The sequence below is a fragment of the Brachionichthys hirsutus genome, chromosome 4, assembly GCF_040956055.1.
Source record: "Brachionichthys hirsutus isolate HB-005 chromosome 4, CSIRO-AGI_Bhir_v1, whole genome shotgun sequence".
NCBI lineage: Eukaryota > Metazoa > Chordata > Actinopteri > Lophiiformes > Brachionichthyidae > Brachionichthys > Brachionichthys hirsutus.
The window spans coordinates 1203182-1223289 of NC_090900.1; the positions used below are offsets into that span (position 1 = coordinate 1203182).

At 50.2% G+C, this 20108-nt stretch overlaps 1 protein-coding gene across 1 annotated transcript in view; it reads left to right on the forward strand.

The window, feature by feature from the left end:
• Nucleotides 1-2517: 2517 nt before the first annotated feature.
• tjp2b (tight junction protein 2b (zona occludens 2)) overlaps nucleotides 2518-20108 on the forward strand; it is a 66209-nt gene continuing 48618 nt past the window's right edge. Inside the window, 1 exon segment of the mRNA XM_068738732.1 lies at nucleotides 2518-2659. Within this exon segment, the coding sequence (XP_068594833.1) occupies nucleotides 2600-2659 (60 nt within the window). The 5' untranslated portion in view covers nucleotides 2518-2599.

Consider the following 20108-nt stretch of genomic DNA (forward strand, 5'->3'; position numbering starts at 1 on the left):
TGCAGTACCACACCGTGATGCAGTACCACACATGATGCAGTACCACACCGTGATGCAGTACTACGCATGATGCAGTACCACACCGTGATCCAGTACTACACCGTGATGCAGTACTACACCTGATGCAGTACTACGCATGGTGCAGTACCACACCGTGATCCAGTACTACACCGTGATGCAGTACTACACCTGATGCAGTACTACACCTGATGCAGTACCACACCGTGATGCAGTACCACACATGATGCAGTACCACACCGTGATGCAGTACCACACCGTGATGCAGTACCACACATGATGCAGTACTACACCGTGATGCAGTACTACACCGTGATGCATTGTATGCAATATGCATTGTTAGTCAATATATTTGTGCAATTAAAATATGTATGTGTTAATAATACACAGTACTTAATGTGTGTCCTAGCTGATTAGGATTTTTATGCAGTTAAGGGAAGATTAAGGGCGTATTATAACTCAGTGAAATAATATAAAATCTTAACTTTCAGACAGAAGATGGTGCAAAAATAATCAAAAGTAATTCATGCAAATAAATATGTACAAATATAATTAATGTATCAAAAAATTAATACAATATATTTGTCACATTTTGCTGAATCGTATACTTATATTTTATTTTTCTCTTACTTGCAAGAGGACACTTTTATTTTTGTTGTCTCTCGCTATAAATTTAAAAGCAAGGCGTGAGTGAAGACGTTGGAGAGAGTTGCGTCTCAGCTAAGGCCGGATAGATTTGAATCTGGCGACTCGTCCCGCCCCTGGTGAGCGGCACCACCGGGCCTGACCTCCGCCCCGCCCCGCCCCGCCCCGCCCCGCTTTAGAATAACTTGCTTTGTGTGGCTGCTTTGATGCAGACGTGGCTCCGTCGGTGATGCAGCATAAACTCTGAATTCAGGGACTGAACGTTCTAAAGGTTGTATTTGAAGCGTTGCACATCCCAAATGGACAAGGCCATCCGTTTTACAGGGCTCTGCTAACGCGTTCTTAAAATACGTTCCTGCGCGTGTTCATGTGTTCATGTGTTCATGTGTTCACAGCCCATCCCGTCCAACATTCCCTGCAAACCAGTGATGATGAGATCCATCATCATAAACAGGAAACTGTCCTTGAACCAGACCATCGCGACCTTGGGCGTGACCTTTACACACCCTGACTCTCGAAGGATCCAAGCCCAGCTTCAGCCTCGTTTATGATTTTACTTCTGAGCATGATGAAATCAATATGAGGCCATGAGAAGCAGAAGCAACGTTGCAGATTGAAACTTCGACCCGCCTCTCTCATGAATCTAGGACACCAGTATGTCCCTGTTGTTCATAGACACGAGTTAAAATCCTTTTATATATATATTATGTTTATTGAACCGTTCAATTACACAAATCATCCCATTTGAATTTTACTCTTAACTGTAGATTAAAGACTTTGCAACATGTCTGCTGCAAGGCGATCATGCTAATCGCTCCCATCGCACATCGATGCGTGTTGAGCTGAAGAGCAAACCTCGGGAGAGAACCAATGACAATCAGGCCAGGAGGAATGTCAGATCACCCTGATTGGAGGGGACTGAAGGGAGCGGTGGGGAGTCCTGCCGTAGGTCAGCTTCTCTCAGGTGTGAAGACGATCCAGATCTTTGGTTAGCTGAGGAAGTGGAACCGCACGACCGAGCTGCCCACAGACGACGGGGCGGGGGCCGTCCACGAACTCCCCCCAAATAAAATGAAGTTAAGAAATCATTTAGACAGAATGAGAAAGCAGGTCTCAGCAGGCAAGACGATGAATTTGAGCCCGTATAAAAACCCAGACACACTTTAGATCTGTGGAATTATTGATTTATAGATTTGATTGAGTTGAAAACATAACATTCAGATTAGCCTAAAGCTAACCTACACAGGAGACTGTTCTTCCTTTTGTCATCCCACCCGGAAGCAGCTGTCCCCGGTCACGTGACCACGAAACCCTGCACCTATTCTGAATCACCGGAACCGACTCCTTCAACGGCCTGGATCCATGTGATGATCGGATTACCACAATAATCTGGCGCATTGTTCTTTGGGCCTTCACAAAATATATTAACGTTAAAAATAAAATAAACATTGACATCTGTCCGGAAGTTTTGAATAGCACTTCTAACAGATTAACAGATTAAAATACGTCACTAGAGGAAAGTAGAAACAACCACGAGTTGAACAATTAAGATAAATATCATTAATTATCTAAATATATTGTCTGAAGGCTCCTGGAGAGCGGAGTGACGAAAGGACAGAACCGGGCCGGTATGTGCTTCCGGTCCCCGCCGCTGTCACGCAGCGTGGACGTGCGTGTTGCGGTTCAACTATAGACAGCACCGGAGCGGATTCCGTGACGTCGGGCCGTCGGGCCGGACCTCCCTCTTCCTGGCTCCGGGGGGGGGCTGTCCACCGGGAGGAACACCGGGCTGCCTGTGACGAGGGCGGGGCTTCTGTCACCGAGGGAGGGACGCTTCATTTCAAAAGCTAGCCTCCGAGCTAGCCGCAGCCCAAACCCGCTCGGTTCCGGTCAGCAGCGACAGAGCGTCGGTTCGGCGGACCCGCGGCGGAGCAGCATGCCGGTGAAAGGCGGCGGGAGGCTGGCGTCCTACCCGAGCAGGAGCGACCATGTCGGAGTAAGTGTCACTTTCTGGGGTGTGACGTAACGCTGAGGCTCGGTGAGGCCGCCATGACAGGAGCAGCTCCCGCAGGTGGTTCGTTGTTGTCGGTGTTCACGTGCGTCACGCACACCTGGCTGGACGTCCGCGGGTCTTGTTGCGTCACGCACACCTGGCCGGACGTCCGTGAGTCTCGTTGCGTCACGCACACCTGGCTGGACGTCCGTGAGTCTTGTTGCGTCACGCACACCTGCCTGTTGGCTGATCGGCGGCTCCTCTTTACACCTGATGCTCCTCAGCGGAGCCAGTCTGAAGCCGCACCCGTATTTATTCCGCCTGTATTTATTCCACCTGTATTTATTCCACCTGTATTTATTCCGCCTGTATTTATTCCGCCTGTATTTATTCCACCTGTACTTATTCCCGCCTGTATTTATTCCGCCTGTATTTATTCCGCCTGTATTTATTCCCGCCTGTATTTATTCCACCTGTATTTATTCCGCCTGTATTTATTCCACTTGTATTTATTCCGCCTGTATTTATTCCGCCTGTAGAAACTGGTCGGACTGTAAAATCTGAAGGTTGTGATCCTTTTCCTGACCGTGAGCAGGCGCCGATGCTTTTAGGCGCGCAGTTTAAACCACAACTCGGAGTTGACCCCGTCCTGACCTTTGAGCCTGCTTTGTAGCACACGACAAATAATCATGTATTCTATGAAGTATTCAATTAGTAATCGTGGAAAGAGGATGAACTCCCATTTAAAGAATACGAAGAGGGAGGAGAGCCGCTGCGCTGATGATAAATATATGTATTAGATAGAATGTTAGAGTACAAGTACAGTCCCACAGTAGCATGTATTACAGTACAAGTACAGTCACGCAGTAGCATGTATTACAGTACAAGTACAGTCACGCAGTAGCATGTATTACAGTACAAGTACAGTCAAACATCATGTCTAAGAGGAGCGTTTCTAAAAAGCCCTTGCGGTCTTGTTTCCGTTGAAAGTCCTTCGTACATAAATCATCGACATTTAACAATAAAAATAAAACTAATATTAAATTACTCAATTGGTGCAGAATAACAATAAAATAAAAATAAATTACTCCACAGATGCAAAATAACAATACATTAAAAATACACATACAGTACTATGTACAACATAGGTGGACAAAAAAAGGGGGGGGGGGGATTGTACCGGAGAGAGTCGTGATGACTATCTCCGTTACTGCCCCCTGAAAGGTGTGCTGACTTGTGAGCCGCCGTGCCGACGTGTGAGCCGCCGTGCCGACGTGTGAGCCGCCGTGCCGACGTGTGAGCCGCCGTGCCGACGTGTGAGCCGCCGTGCCGACGTGTGAGCCGCCGTGCCGCCGGGTGAGCCGCCGTGCCGACGGGTGAGCCGCCGTGCCGACGTGTGAGCCGCCGTGCCGACGTGTGAGCCGCCGTGCCGACGGGTGAGCCGCCGTGCCGACGTGTGAGCCGCCGTCTCAGAACGTTTGGTTGAAGTCGCTTTGTAAGCGGGCGGGATCAGAAATGTCACCTGAAATGGGATTTTGGGACTTGGTACCAGGCAGAATCAACTGAAGTGTAATTTTAAGTCAAAGTGACGCTAACTGAGGGCGTGTCCGTTACCGGATACAGTGGGCCGCGACCAGAACAGCTGACTCCTCTGAGAATGTCAGCAAGAAATGGAGCCTGTCTGAGACGGAGCCACGGATGGACAATCGTCCTAAACGATGAGCGACTCGGTGTGTATTAATCGTTACCGTCTGATCGCTAGTACATGTTCAAAGGTTTGTGGCTGTGGCTTATTTCTTGTTTATTTTAGAGTGCTTTTTAACGAATACATTGTGGTTTTGGTTTTACTAAAGAGCTCTAATTCGAGCCCAGTGCGTTCCTCAATGAGAAAAATCCATTCCTGTTCCCGGGTCGTCGGTTCGCTGCTCAGCCAGAGCGGCGCCTTCATCTATACTGGAATACGAGTCGTCTCCATTCTAACGAGAGCCTGCGTGTCATCCCGAGAGCTCGTCGTCGGGCTTCCGACACGCTCCCAGCGTTCAGTGGGATCCGTTCATCAGGCCCATTCTGGTTTCTTACAATGGAAGAATGCAGTTCAGCCGGTGTGACGCGTCCACAGTGACGCGGGGCGAGCGTGCACGGTGACACGGAGAGAGCGTCCACGGTGACGCGGGGAGAGCGTCCGCGGTGACACGGAGAGAGAGTCCACAGTGACACGGGGGGAGCGTCCACGGTGACACGGAGAGAGCGTCCACGGTGACGCGGAGAGAGCGTCCACGGTGACGCGGAGAGAGCGTCCACAGTGACACGGGGGGAGCGTCCACGGTGACACGGAGAGAGCGTCCACGGTGACGCGGGGAGAGCGTCCACGGTGACACGGAGAGAGCGTCCACGGTGACGCGGGGAGAGCGTCCACGGTGACGCGGGGAGAGCGTCCACAGTGACGCGGGTAGAGAGTCCACAGTGACACGGGGGGAGCGTCCACAGTGACACGGAGAGAGCGTCCACGGTGACGCGGGGAGAGCGTCCACGGTGATGCGGGGAGAGCGTCCACGGTGACGCGGGGAGAGCGTCCACGGTGACGCGGGGAGAGCGTCCACGGTGACGCGGGGAGAGCGTCCACGGTGACACGGGTAGAGAGTCCACGGTGACGCGGGGCGAGCGTCCACGGTGACGCGGGGAGAGCGTCCACGGTGACGCGGGTAGAGAGTCCACGGTGACGCGGGGCGAGCGTCCACGGTGACGCGGGGCGAGCGTCCACGGTGACGCGGGTAGAGAGTCCACGGTGACGCGGGGGGAGCGTCCACGGTGACGCGGGGGGAGCGTCCACGGTGACGCGGGGCGAGCGTCCACGGTGACGCGGGGGGGGTCACTCACTAGTGAACGTCACCCGTACAGCCCAGCACTGAAGACTCTCCCCGGCCGGACGCGCTGCGTTGGACCTTGGTTTCCTTTGGAGGATTATTCCTGACAGATACTTGTACCCACAGACTGAGTGCATTAATCCCACCCTCTATTGGATCGTGGTGACGTATGGCTCTCTGGAGGATATTAGTCAGACTGCTGTCTTTAAAAGACGTCTATTAACCAGGCAGGGATGATTAGAACCTCCATCAAGATTAAACACGGTTTATGCTTCAGAGTTTCTGTAGTTCAACCGACACGAGAGATCAAAAGTCTCGATCTCATCCTTCACTGCTGCAACAACTCTTTTAGTCAGGCAGGAAGTAGCGGTAACGCCCTTTGCCTCGTCTTAACGTTAACTCTCTAGGGCGCAGGATATCTCACGGTGAAGTCCATCATTGACTTGGCTTATGCAGCTATGGATTTACCAAGTGCTAGATTACAAACTTGTATACCTCCCTGCCTGTATATACCTGCCTGCGTGCTGCGTGTATATACCCCCCTGCCTGTAATACCTCCCCGTGTGTATTGATACTCAGTGTTAATGCTGAGTAATGGGTTTAGAGGCCGAGGGGCAGCGTCCTGCTGAAACCCAAGCATCATCGAAGACTCTTTCGGACTGGTCTGTGCACACGCGGTGGTGTGAACAAGTGTCTGCCCCCCTTACTGATTTCTTATTTCATTGCATGCTTGTCACATTTAAATGACCCAGAGTCATTTGACTTTGAACTGATGCCGAGTACCGATCACTAGTCCAAGAAATATTCAATACGAATATTTATAATAAAATGAACAGCGCCTCGGCAGGTTTCTCTCATCCACTTCAGAATACTTTCACATTGCAGACGTACTTGCGCTACTAGCTTCAGGCTGCTTCCCTGTTTAGCCAGCATTCAACCAATAGCGTTACAGGAAGTGATGTCATGCAGCGCGCGTTACCATCTCCGTCTGCCACAGCGTAGCTCCAGATCTGACACAAAGTAATGGCAACAAAGATCCGTATATGTATCCAAGTCCTGATCGGGAGCTGACGTCCGATTCCGATCGAGTCCGCAAGCTCATGATCAGGCCTGATTTCCGATCACGAGATCGGATCGGGACATCCCTACCTTCTGATGAAAACAGTTAAAAGTAGACGATGTTCATGAATTCATTAAAGTCCTATTTATCGCTCCACCCTACCACGCAAAACGTTGGCGATCAGCTGTGAAGCTCCGGAGCTCCTAGTTCACCGGGATGTGGAGACATGAAAGAAAACAAATGTGATGGCGTCTAAATATGATGAATCTGAAGATCAAGAGTGCTGTTCTTTCTGTTATCCAAGGGTTCCCATCCACGGAGAGCTGACGGGAGCAGCGGGCAGCATCTCTGGGGGCAAAGCGTTCACCTGCCCCCCCCACTGCCAGTCACAAACCGAAATACCACACGAATCCGTGTCGACCTGTTACACTGCAACGAAACACTTCCTGTTTCTGCGTTCTGACACACCCACCCAGATCAGGTGACGGAATTAAAACGTCCTTCCTGGACTGTGGCGGACTTCACTTCAACCGCCATCGGGTTGTCCTGTCTTCTGTCCGATGGTGGCTTGTCGGGTGGGGGTGGACGTTTTGCTGTGGACGTGGACACCACTGAGTGTCAAAGTTTCAAACCTTTTTACCGGGATTTTGTTGGGTTCACACTTGGAATGGTGGATTCTGATTGACTTGCCAGAGGATTCGGAAACGTCTGTGTGTTAGAGCAGTCATTTGGGTTAAGTTTGTCTGGAGACGAGGTTAGGTTGAGGATGTGCGCTGTGAGATTGTATCTGGGGACCGACTGAATGCCCGTTTCCTGTGAGCGACCACGAGGCCATTATCTGTGGAATGACAGGAAGCGGGAGGGATGGATTAGAGCCTGCTTCTTCCCTTGGTTCCACATCAGCACTCTGTGAACGCTTGGACTGAGGTTCACGCTGCAGCGCTCGGCCCGTCTGAAGCCTTGTGCTCCTCTGGGACTCTGGGAGCTGAGGGACGGCGCTCGGCGTCGTTACCGTGAGCAGGAAGGCGGTGGGCCGTGAACACAGAACTCTGTGTGTCAAGCCCACAGTTGGTTGTGAGTGTTCGACTCTTGACTGTTGGAAACGAGCCTGCATTAATGGTTGTGCTTGTCCGGGCAGATAAAGGCAGGGTGAGGCTTGTTGTTGTTGTTGTTCAGCTCGCCGCGTAGCGATGACATCACCGCCAGTACGACTGTACAGCTTCTGTGCTATTTACCTCTTTAATCAGCATAATATGTAATAATTCAATTTAATTTTGCAGATGACAGAATGATTTACCGTATTTTCCGGATTATAAGTCGCGGTTTTTTTCATAGTTTGGTCGGGGGTGCGACTTATAAATCGGAGCGACTTATATATGCTTTTTTTTTACAAAATCTGTGAGCGCAGAGACAGTAGCCTACACATTTCTATAACAGGTGTTACAGGGAACTCTGTGACCCGTCAGAATCTGTCGCGGTTTCTGGAGGTTCAGAGTTATCTGTCACACCTGTTATCTAAAAACACAAATTAGAAGGGCTGATTGAAAATGGCGCCGAAAAGAAAGTCATATTCCGCGGCTTACAAGCTTCAGATAGTGAAATATGGAGCCGAAAACGGCAATCGAGCAGCAGAAAGAAAGTTTGGAGTGAGCGAAAAACTTGTAAGGGACTGGCGAAAAGCGGAGGTTACGCTTACTGAAATGAAGAAAACAAAGAAAGCTAATCGCGGGCGACAAGCTAGGTGGCCGCAGTTGGAGGAACGAGTTCACGCATGGGTGCTTGAACAACGTGCTGCTGGGAGAGGTTTGTCAACGGTGCAGTTGCGTCTCCATGCCCAGGTGGTTGCCAGGGAGGTGAATATAAACGGCTTTGCGGGAGGACCTTCTTGGTGTTACCGCTTCATGCAACGCAAACGCCTCTCTATCAGAGCAAGGACGACACTGTCCCAAAAACTGCCAGCGGACTTCCAAGCCAAGGTTGACAGTTTCCGTGCGTTCATTGAAAAGCATGTAAGTGATCACAACGTGACACCGGATTATATTATTAACATGGACGAGGTCCCCCTCACTTTTGACGTCCCCATGGGCCGAAGTGTTGCAGAGAAAGGGCAAAAAAGTGTGAATATCGTTACAACTGGTCATGAGAGATCACACTTCACAGTGGTGCTGGCATGTTGTGGAGACGGATCAAAACTGCCACCGATGGTCATTTTCAAACGAAAAACCATGCCAAAAATCCAATCCTCCTCAGTTGAAGTCGCCGTGAACGCGAAAGGGTGGATTGATCAAGAAATGATGAACTTGTGGCTTACAAAGTGCTACAATAAGCGACCGGATGGCTTCTTTAGAGCACGCAAAGCTCTGCTTGTGATGGATAGCATGAGAGCGCACATCACACCACAGTTAAAAAATAAATTAAAAGTTCTCAACTCCATACCTGCCATCATCCCTGGAGGCTTAACCAAAATACTCCAGCCACTTGATATCTCCGTGAATAGGAGCTTTAAGTCAGTTTTGCGTAACCTGTGGGAGCAGTGGATGACGGATGGAGAGCACAGCTTCACGGCAACCGGGAGAATGCGCCATGCAACTTTCCTGGAAGTCATTGAATGGATCGACAAAGCATGGGCTTCAGTGACAACCGCAACCATCCTGTCGGGATTCAGAAAGGCTGGAATAATTTGAACTGCAACTGACGACGAGTCTGATGTAAGCGACGTAGAAGAGGAAGCGGCGTCTTGTCTACCTGCCGAGTTGGGGGAGTTGTTCAAAAGTGACACCGAGGATGAAGATTTCCTTGGATTTCGTGATTCGGAGTAAAACCTGATATTTTGGTAAACGTGTTAGCATGTTCTTTGTGCTATATGTTGTTTGGTGTTGGATTTTATCAAATAAATTTTCCCCAAAAATGCGACTCATCCTCCAGTGCGACCTATATATGTTTTTTTTCTTCTTAATTATGCATTTTTTGGCTGGTGCGACCTACAATCCGGAGCGACGTATAATCCAAAAAATACGGTACATTAATTTACATTTATCTAATGAAGGAAAACAAACTTCACAAACACAATATAATAAAATGGCTTTCTAGGAGGGATGGCAGCCCGGTGGTGCAGTGGTTAGCGCTGTCGCCTCACAACAAGAAGGTACGGGTTCCATTACAAATTCGTAGCTTTGTTAAAGCAAAATTCTCTGGTTTCCCCTCTCGGCCCCCTGACTCCGAGATGAACACTGTACTCTCAAAAGACCCGCTGAAAAAAGGTTCAATTTCTAAAATACGTCGCGAAATATCAGACAAAGAATACATGCCTTCACTTGATCATCTAAAGGAGGCTTGGCAACAGGATATCGGGATAAACATCACTGCCTCTCAATGGACTGCAGCTCAGGTCAACGTCCACTCATCTTCAGTTTGTGCTCGGCATGGACTTCTGCAGTTCAAAGTTTTGCACAGACTACACCTCTCTAAAGTGCGGCTCTCCAAAATGTTTCCAGGGGTGAACACTGCTTGTGACCGGTGTGGCCAAGAGCAGGCCACACTGGCTCATACGTTCTGGAAGTGTCCTGACATAATGCCTTATTGGGCCAAGATATTTAACATGTTGTCGAACATTTGTCAGACACAACTACAGCCTGATCCTGTGTTGGCATTGTTTGGAGTTCCCTCAGCCTTGACTGGTCTCTCGAACAGGCAAAAAACGGTTGTTAAATTTGTTACAGTGTTGTCTAGGAGATTGATCCTATTAAACTGGAAACAAAAAAAACCTCCGTCCTACTTAAATCTCTTAAATGATGTAATGAAGCACGTTCAATTGGAGAAGATTAAATTCGAACTGAAACGGAGGGTAGATGACTTTTATTTGACGTGGGATGCGTTTTTGGAGTACTTCAGCAGAAATAAACATACAAATGCATAGATATGACTAGCTTGACCCCCCCCCCCCCCCCCTCACTCCTCCCACCCCACCCCCTTTTTTTTTTATTTTTTTATTTTTTATTTTTTATTTTTTATTTTTTTTGTCTCCCTTGTTGGCGTCAGTTTTTATTATTTTAATTATCAATGTAGGTGTGTATGGATATGTGTACATTGTATGTGTATGAGTATCTGTACATGCTGTACTTCAATGTTTTATGTGTTCATAAGAAAATAATAAAAAGATTTTGGAAAAAAAAAGAAGGTACGGGTTCCAATCCTATCTGTGTGGACTTTGTATGTTCTCCCCGGGTTCTCAGATTACCTCCCGCCTCCAAAAACAGGTGCATTTATCACTCCAAATTGTGTGTGTGTGTGTGTGTGTGTGTGTGTGTGTGTGTCAGCCACCAGACGATGCAGGATGGGTGGAATACTAGGAATTGTATTATTGTGTGTTCCCCTCCGAATGTCCTGCAGACCATTCTAGTGAGATGAACCTCTAATCCACATTCCAGGAGAGAAGGTTCCAAAATCAATCACGGATTTACTGCGATATCCTGCTCTAATTTGTACAGAATGACAAAAGGCGTCTTTCAGAGGTAAGAATCTCGTCCCTTTACCAGGATCACAGCATCGTGTCGTGGGTTCTTGTCCATGCGCTGCACCCAGGTTATGTAGTAAGCAGTATTTCACATGTAATCTCCTAATATTCAAAGAACCTCTGGTGCATGTACAAAATAAAATGAGTATAATTGACTTGCTTTATTATATTCATTGTTTTCACCATCGGTAGGTTACGGGGCTGTTAACCCTTTATTGCCAAACGTATCGTATTTGAGGCACGTGTCCTTTCAGGATTTTGACAGTTTTTTTCCTCAAAAGCTGATAGATACAAGCCAACGCAAGCGTCGACGTTTTCCATGAAAAAATATCCAGATTTTGCAAAAGTTACATAAATTAGAGCACTTACCGGTACATAAAAATGTATTTGTCAGAAGGTGTCATTAAGACCTTATTTTCCAAAAATGAGTGTTCTGACGATTCGTGGTGCGGGCTTTAAATGGTTAATGTATGTAAATTCTATTTGGGTGTCAAGCTGAGCGGTTTCAAGTTACCAACCAGACCAGTACGTGTCTGTATAACTTTAATGTGGCGTCCTGCACATTGGTTTGTCAGTAACCTGCCAGCAGTTCACCTTGTCCAGTGGAGGTGGAGTCTGACAGCGGACCAGAGGAGCCGAACGGTGAAATCAGTCGTGTCTCTGGAGCGGAGGGGCTGAAACTGGCCTCGGTGGCCCCGTGTCTCTGGAGCAGAGGGGCTGAAACTGGCCTCGGTGGCCCCGTGTCTCTGGAGCAGAGGGGCTGAAGCTGGCCTCGGTGGCCCCGTGTCTCTGGAGCAGAGGGGCTGAAACTGGCCTCGGTGGCCCCGTGTCTCTGGAGCAGAGGGCCTGAAACTGGCCTCGGTGGCCCCGTGTCTCTGGAGCAGAGGGGCTGAAACTGGCCTCGGTGGCCCCGTGTCTCTGGAGCAGAGGGGCTGAAACTGGCCCCGGTGACCCCGCGTCTCTGGAGCAGAGGGGCTGAAACTGGCCTCGGTGGCCCCGTGTCTCTGGAGCAGAGGGGCTGAAACTGGCCTCGGTGGCCCCGTGTCTCTGGAGCAGAGGGGCTGAAACCGGCCCCGGTGGCCCCGTGTCTCTGGAGCAGAGGGGCTGAAGCTGGCCTCGGTGGCCCCGTGTCTCTGGAGCAGAGGGGCTGAAACCGGCCCCGGTGGCCCCGTGTCTCTGGAGCAGAGGGGCTGAAACTGGCCTCGGTGGCCCCGTGTCTCTGGAGCAGAGGGGCTGAAACTGGCCTCGGTGGCCCCGTGTCTCTGGAGCAGAGGGGCTGAAGCTGGCCTCGGTGGCCCCGTGTCTCTGGAGCAGAGGGGCTGAAACTGGCCTCGGTGGCCCCGTGTCTCTGGAGCAGAGGGGCTGAAACCGGCCCCGGTGGCCCCGTGTCTCTGGAGCAGAGGGGCTGAAACTGGCCTCGGTGGCCCCGTGTCTCTGGAGCAGAGGGGCTGAAACTGGCCCCGGTGGCCCCGTGTCTCTGGAGCAGAGGGGCTGAAACTGGCCCCGGTGGCCCCGTGTCTCTGCCGTTACGCTCCAGTCAATCCGGAAGCTTAGCAAAGATACTAAAAATAACTATTTGTGACGCCCGTTGTCACATGACCTCCACACATTTCCAGCACTTGATCTGTGTGGAGAAGAGTGTTGTCGTGACTGGGATGTGAATCTCGGAAATGAGGCCCTGCAATTACCTAGAAATAACAGGAAGAGCTTTTCAGTGTGTGTGTGTGTGTGTGCGTGCGCGCTATCTCCAGTGATATCTCCTCCCCTCAAAGTCTTCCCTGATGAACAAACACACATGAAAGACGCAGCAGAGCCCCCGGTGGATTATGATGTCATCTGTGTACTTGCGTTAGCCTTGGTGGAGCAGTGTGCGTTGGCCTGTGAGGAAACGACCCCGAGGTCAGAAACCGAACGACGGCCAGACTCGCTTCTGCTCTGAGAAGCCCGAGCGGCCGGCGTGGAGCGGCCGGCGTGGAGCGGCCGGCGTCGGTTACCTGACGCTGAACGGTGCTTCTAGTGTTTAAATGGTTTCACACACGCTGAACTCTAGAACCCAGCTGACGCACCTGATGAACTGCGTGTGTTTAGAGAAGTCTGCACCGACTTCTGCGTCATGTTCTCGTTTTAAATATGAGAAGGATGTGGATGGTCAGTGTCGTGGCGGTAAACACCGTCTGTCCTGGAGTTTGGTCTCTAAAGTAGCCTCCGTTTACTCGCTGTGTTTCTGGTTCTCTGGTTTCTCTCCTCCCGTTTGTTGGATTAAATTCATTCACCAGCTGTTGGATCAGCTGATGACGAGGACGGAAGTTAAAGATGTTCAGTTCACCATCTTTTTGTGTTTAGCAGGATGCTGCATGAAGTGGCGTCTCTGCCGTCGGCCTGTCAGTTGCTAACTAGAAAGACAATCAGAGACTGCAGACCCCGCCCCCAAAAGACTATTGGATCATTTGAGACGGTAAACGGGGCTTCCGGATCAGAGGGGCCAAACCTGCTCTAGCTTGCTGCTCCGGAACGTACTACAAGACTCCTTCTGGACTCTTTTTCCCATCATGCCATTCGTGTCCCTCCCTCTTAAAGTGGCAGTTTACAGCACAGGCACAATTCCAGATGTAAAAATAATTCTAGAATCTGGATCCAGATCCGGATCAATGCCATTCTCGGGGAGGACCGAGCCGCGGACAGAACCTCGATTGTGTAAAAATTTCAAGTCGATTGGGTTACTAGTTTTTGAGTTATGCGCTCGGACAGACAAGCAAACAGAGAAAAAAAACAGACAACCCAATTAATAAACCCAATTGCAATACCCTCGCCTCCTCTTCTGCGAGGGTAATGAGGAAGCCTGAAGGAGCATTTACCCCCCCCCCCCCCCAGCTTCCTGCCGTGCTCTCTGGATCAGAATGGGCTTGATTGAGGCGCCAGATGATTACCACTGGCATTAGAAACAACGCTGCAGCATTCTGGTTCCACGGGTAACGCCGGCCCGTCGGACGCTGCCTCCTAATTGGTGCTGTGAATGAATGGATTAGTGTGTGAGTGGACTGCATCTGGCTGCTGCTGTACCCCCCCCCCCCCACACACACACACCCACACAGATGAGCAGGTGCAATGAGAGGAAGGATGTATAAATAGCGGCAGCGTCACTTCGCCGGTGAGTCGGATGCCGCTGCTCCGAAACTCAGGCCTGTCGCTGCAGCCTGACACACGCTGGCCAATCGCGTTCATCCGTTCATCCACTGCACACTGCCAGCCGTGTTTGAACATCGTACAAAAGAGGAAAATGGATTAATGAATAGACACACACGGAAACCGTCCGGCGGAGTCGGCCTCTGTCTGAGTCTATTTTCTGTTTCTGAATATGAGAACGCAGCATCAGCGCCCGTCCGTCCGTCCGTCCGTCCGTCCGTCGCAGCCTGTTGCTGCCGTCGGTCTGTTTCATATCAGACACTAAACTCCTCCTCTGCGATGCTGCAAGCTCTGATGAGGGACTCTGACTCCAGCGGTCCAGTTTGCAGCTAGCCTGTGTGACCATTGTAAGCTGAGGAGCTATCAGTCGGCCCATAGAGGAGTGCCCACCTGCACCGAGACGTCAGCCATGATGGATCTACGAGACGTCAGACATGCAGGCTCCAGCGAAGGAGAACACGAAGGAGAACACGAAGCTCCAGCGAAGGAGAACACGAAGGAGAACACGAAGGAGAACACGAAGGAGAGCACAAACACAAAGGAGAACAGGAAGGAGAATGCAAAGGAGAACAGGAAGGAGAACAGGAAGGAGAACACGAAGGAGAACACGAAGGAGAACACGAAGGAGAACACGAAGGAGAACACGAAGGAGAACACGAAGGAGAACACGAAGGAGAACACGAAGGAGAACACGAAGGAGAACACGAAGGAGAACACGAGGGAGAACACGAGGGAGAACACGAGGGAGAACACGAGGGAGAACACGAGGGAGAACAGGAAGGAGAACGCGGTGTGCTGCTCCCCACCCAGAATCAGATTAAACGCCTGCAGAGTTTCTGCTTGGGCGACGTGCCCTAAAGCGAGATGTCTTGTTTCTTGTCTTCCTCATTCCTGGGATGCTTTTGTTTCAGCCTTTCAGCTTCAAAACAAAACCCGGTTATTGAACTGGATCCCACAGAAACCGGGGGGGGGGAACAACCCACACAAACATCTTCAGCACGCTCCCCTGAGACCGCCGACGGTCTGGGTGGGGGCAGTTCAGTTCAAGCCGATAAAGGGTTTGATCCGAGTTCACCATTAGGCTTGTAGTTCAGGACGGTGACCTCGGCCCGAGGGGTCGGCCTCGTTCTGACCCACGTCTGTACTGGGAATCGGCGAGATCCCGTTATCGTTGGAGCAGACCCAGTTAAAGCGGTCAACCCATGAGTTTGGGATTAAAAGGATACGCTTCAGAGTGTTCCCTAATCCGGCGTCCGTGGTGCGAGTCGCTTGTGGGATGGTTGCCGAGGGTTTCTGCTCACCTGAGCCTCAGGTAGATGCGTTTCAGTGGAAGCCCTTCTGTTGGGATACGGTTAGAGTTGGCCTCCGCTGCGTGTCGCTGAACCGTCCAGGCCGTGTCGGCATGAGTTGCAGCGCTACACAAAATGTGCCGACTCGGTTTCTCCTGCTCAGAGTTCCATCTTGATATTCCCGTGAGTTCCTGCAACGAGATGCGACAGCAGAAACGTGTTTGACTGCTGCTGCGTGTATCTGCTGGCTGGATGGAACTGGTGCACACACAGTGTGTGTGTGGGGGGGCGGGTTGTGTGGTTTCAGGCCAGCGCTGCTCTCACAATGTCTCCATTGTCGTGGTGCGTGGTTGTACTTGGAGCCGCTCCTCCGCTCGACGGTCTGCAAACGGTCTGCCGTCACGTGACCTTTTGTTTACTGCATGACGGCGACAACAGTTTGTCTTTCTCAAGTCAGACCGAGGCAGAATGATGAATGAAACGTGTGTTTCCACAGTTTCAGAAGAATGATGAAATCTAATTATGAGGATAAAGTCTCGTGGGAACCCGTCCGGTGGTGTCGGCCTCGTAGGAAGCGGCGCTGATCTTTAAACTGAACAACACTTAAATGGATTTGTGGGAAATGGTACACTGAAAATATTTATTTATTTTCAGCTTGGCTTTAGCAGGAAACGTCATTTCAGACGAGCTCTGCTCTGGAGCCCAAAGTTCAACTTGACCAATCCTAATATTTTCCCACGTGGCCAGAAGACACGAGTCGTTACATATTTTTCCGAGTGCCAAATTGTCCCTTGAGCTTTTGCTGCTTCAGCCTCGTCCAGAGACCTCGTCTGTCGTCTTCCTGCACACAGACTCTGGACTCTCTTTGAAGGTTTGCTCTCCTCGTCCCCCTTTGTGTGCCCTGATCTGTGCTTTGTGCAGCAGACACAGGCTGACTGGCTGAAAGGTAGTTCGTGATTGGTGCTCTTTTTTTATGACCTCAATAAGAATGATCTGTTTCCGCAGACAGGCCGGGGGGGGGGGGTTGTGGGGGGCGTGGTGTTGGGTGCTGGTGGGACGCCAGGCCGGCCCGCTGCGCCCCGTGTCGCTGCGCTGTCGGTGACGGTCGCTCCCGGTCCCTGGGCTGGTTCTTCTGCATGTGGCTCTGGGGGGGCTCCGGGGGTCGCTCCCGGGCTCTGGGCTGGTTCTTCTGCGTGTGGCTCTGGGGGGGCTCCGGGGGTCGCTCCCCGGCCCTGGGCTGGTTCTTCTGCGTGTGGCTCTGGGGGGGCCCCGGGGGTCGTTCTCAGGTCGCTGTGGCTGCTGGGGGTGATCTGGGGGCTCATGCTGCCATTGTTGGGTCCGGGATGGCTGCCCCGTTCTTAGGTGGAGGTTTCACGCATGCCAGGTCCACCACTCCAGCACCTATCAAAACTCGATCTGAGAGTTAACTCCGCCCACAGATCTGAGTAAACATAAATAAACAGAGACTGAGGTGATGCTAAGGTTTGAGTCGGAGGATCAGATGCGTTCCCCCACGCAGCTCTGTCGTCTCTCTGCTGGGGAGCTCTGTTACTTCCTGCCCAGTTCTGTGCTATAAACACGTTCAGAGCAGAAGAATGTCCTGAACGAGAGGTGGATGGAAACCTGGCAGATCATCGAGTTTTCCACAAGACGGCCCTGCAGATTTTTCACAATAAAAGCCATGTTACGGCATGACGGGGGGGTTAATATTGTAACTTTAACAGAAGCAGAGAATCCATTTCCCTCTGTGTCGTCGCGTTTGACAGCAGAACCTAACGGGTCCACTCTGACTCCAGCAGCGTGACGATCTGTCTCGCTGCAAACCCAGAGAGCTGACTTCCTCCGGCAGCCGACGCGTCCTTCTCTGGGCCGCTGAGGCCTGGGAAGGTCGCCGGCTACGATAGGAATCCCCGGTGCCTCCGCCTCTCATCTCCTCTTTGAAGATTAAGCTTCCGTTTTAATGAACGCCTTCATTCTTAACCCCGCGCTCTCCTCCTCCTCCTCCTCCTCTTCGCCCCTTCTCACATCGTGGGACAGAGGACTGAAACTAAATGCACGTTCAGATCAGTTAAGCCGCTTTCATTCTGGGCTGTAATTTGCCACTATGCGCTTTTAATAATTGGGTTTTGAGAGTTAATTCATTTGTGTTTCAAGTTAATCAGGTTTCAGAAGCTCAGTTTTACAACGCCGATATTCTGTCTTGCAGACAGAGGAATATCGGGCCTCTGGTTTTAGCCTCCTCTGACAGTAACGTTCTCCTCCTCCCCCCGCACCCATTGCACACCCACTCTATTTGTGAACAAGAGACCACTCTCATCCCACTAGTGTCGTCTCTGCAGACCTCTGGAGGAACCTTGTTTTTTTTTTTTTATTCATAATGGAGGAGCAGCAGAGGGAAGATTTTCAAGAAGTTCTAGCCTGAAGTAAGGAGTGGAGTTGAGGATCCGTAGTTGTGGAAAGGAAGAGAAGGTCAAAGTGGATAAAGTTTAACAGCTGGCAACGGAGGACTAGACCCCTCATCCCGGGGACTCCGGAGTCCCCGGGATGAGGGGTAAGAGCCCGGCAGTCGCCGTTCATGTCATTGAACGGTGGAACCTTTCTATTGAAGTTTATTCCTTAAATGCCCAAAGTCAAGGCAGTCGTTGCATTTCAGCGACTGCCTGCTTGGGGGCAAAGTGCAATGCATCTTCGTCAGCTGAAACTCTTTCTGATTATTGATTTCTGATCGCCCCAGCAGGTCTTTGGGTCTCATTCATTTACCGTCAGTATTTTTTGTCTAATATACCGTTTCATGGCAACGGAAGCGTCTCAGCTGAAACAAATGCCGCACCTCGAGCCCTTCTTGCCAGAAACATTTCTGATGACATCACGGAAGATGGCAGCAGCATCCAATGAGGAAGCCCTGACTCAGCTGAATTTGCTAATAGCTACCCTCGTCATCCAGCCTCAGTCAGTGCGCTATTAAATATTAAATGCACTTTTCTTCAGAACGACAGACTTGTACGACTGCAGCGATCCGTCTGTCAATCTCACCCTGTCCTTCCCTCACTCGTGAACCTCAACCTCAAGGAAAGACTCCCCACCAACCTGGAGACACGGACCACCATTTTCTAATCAAGCCATGATTTCAGATTTGGGGGTGCAGGATGCAGCCTACCGGAGGCTGTGTGACAAAAGGACTAAAGCTGTGTGTACATTCTGAAATCTATCATTGGGCTACAGAACTACCTGCTGAGACTTCCGTTAATCACGTGGATTCAAGTCACTCTCTCCTTCTGGATTAATAATCTAGTCTGTTTACGACAAAACCCCATGTACCGTACCTTTTTGCTGAGGCGACAGCGCTAACCACTGTGCCACCACGTCATGCTATGACGGAAACTAACTCAACCAGTAGGCCAAGAAAAAGGAAAGTGAACTTCACTAAAACAATAACTGTCTCCCCTAAAGCGGTAGCATCACAGATTCTCGCTCGCCTCCAATAACCTCTGTGAAAAGTTCCAGTCTGGTCTGGAGCAAATGGCCTACGAATAACCAGGAACCTCCAAGGCAAACTCAAAACAAATGAGCTTCACTGAAATGACTGAGTCATGCTGCACCTTCAAATGCAAACGCGTTTCAACATCAAGCTTTCATCAAGGAGTCCCACAGATCTCATGCAAACAAAAGAGCCGTTCTGCTGGTGATAGCCAATGAGAATCCTCTGCCTGGGGCTGTAGTCCTAAGAGCGTGTAGACATAGAGTTAAGCTCCAGCAGATGAAACTGGGCTTCTCATTTGTTACGTTTCTGTACGGTCACTGGTCTGTATAGATCAGGGGTCCCCACACTGTTTCCTGCGATGGACGGGGAGTAATTAAATAAAAAAAGGGGAATGTAAATGCAACAAAAATAACCCATATGTTATGCATTTGTAATAACTATCAAATGATTATTGCACAAATCTACTCACCATAACACGCACATTTGTTCAATAATTGCTCCTGTCCTTCATGTTCACGTTTCTTTCTTTTATACAATTCCAAGTTCTTGCCTTTTAATCAGGGTTCTTGATCTGTGTTGAAGCACTTTCGAAGGCTTCATTGTTTCATCTGCTAGTTTGTTGCCACATATTATGCAGAGCGTACTTGGTGCATGAGTCACCTGTTGATAAACCCGTATTTTACGTGGAACTCCTGGTTTATCTGTTAAAAGATGCTTTCTTTTCTTGGGGGTTGTCGGCTCCTCTTCTTCCTCCTCAATTGATCTTTGCCCCTTTGCAAAGTAGCTCTCCGAAGATGATTGTTTTTTACCAATTTATGCTAGTTTGTTTTTATTTTTTGAGTAAAGAATCAAGCGTCTTGACGTGTCAAGCCATGTTGCAATCAACCAAATCCAACAATATCAATTGGAAAGGTTACTGTTCTTACCATCGACAGCCCAGCCCGTAGCAGAGGGCGTCACACAGCTATTTGTTTGCCAATGAGAATTCTGAGTCTGTATTTTGGCCCACTCTGTTTTAACGGTACCTTCTCCCGATGGCTTTCAGCTTTTTCCACAGATGTT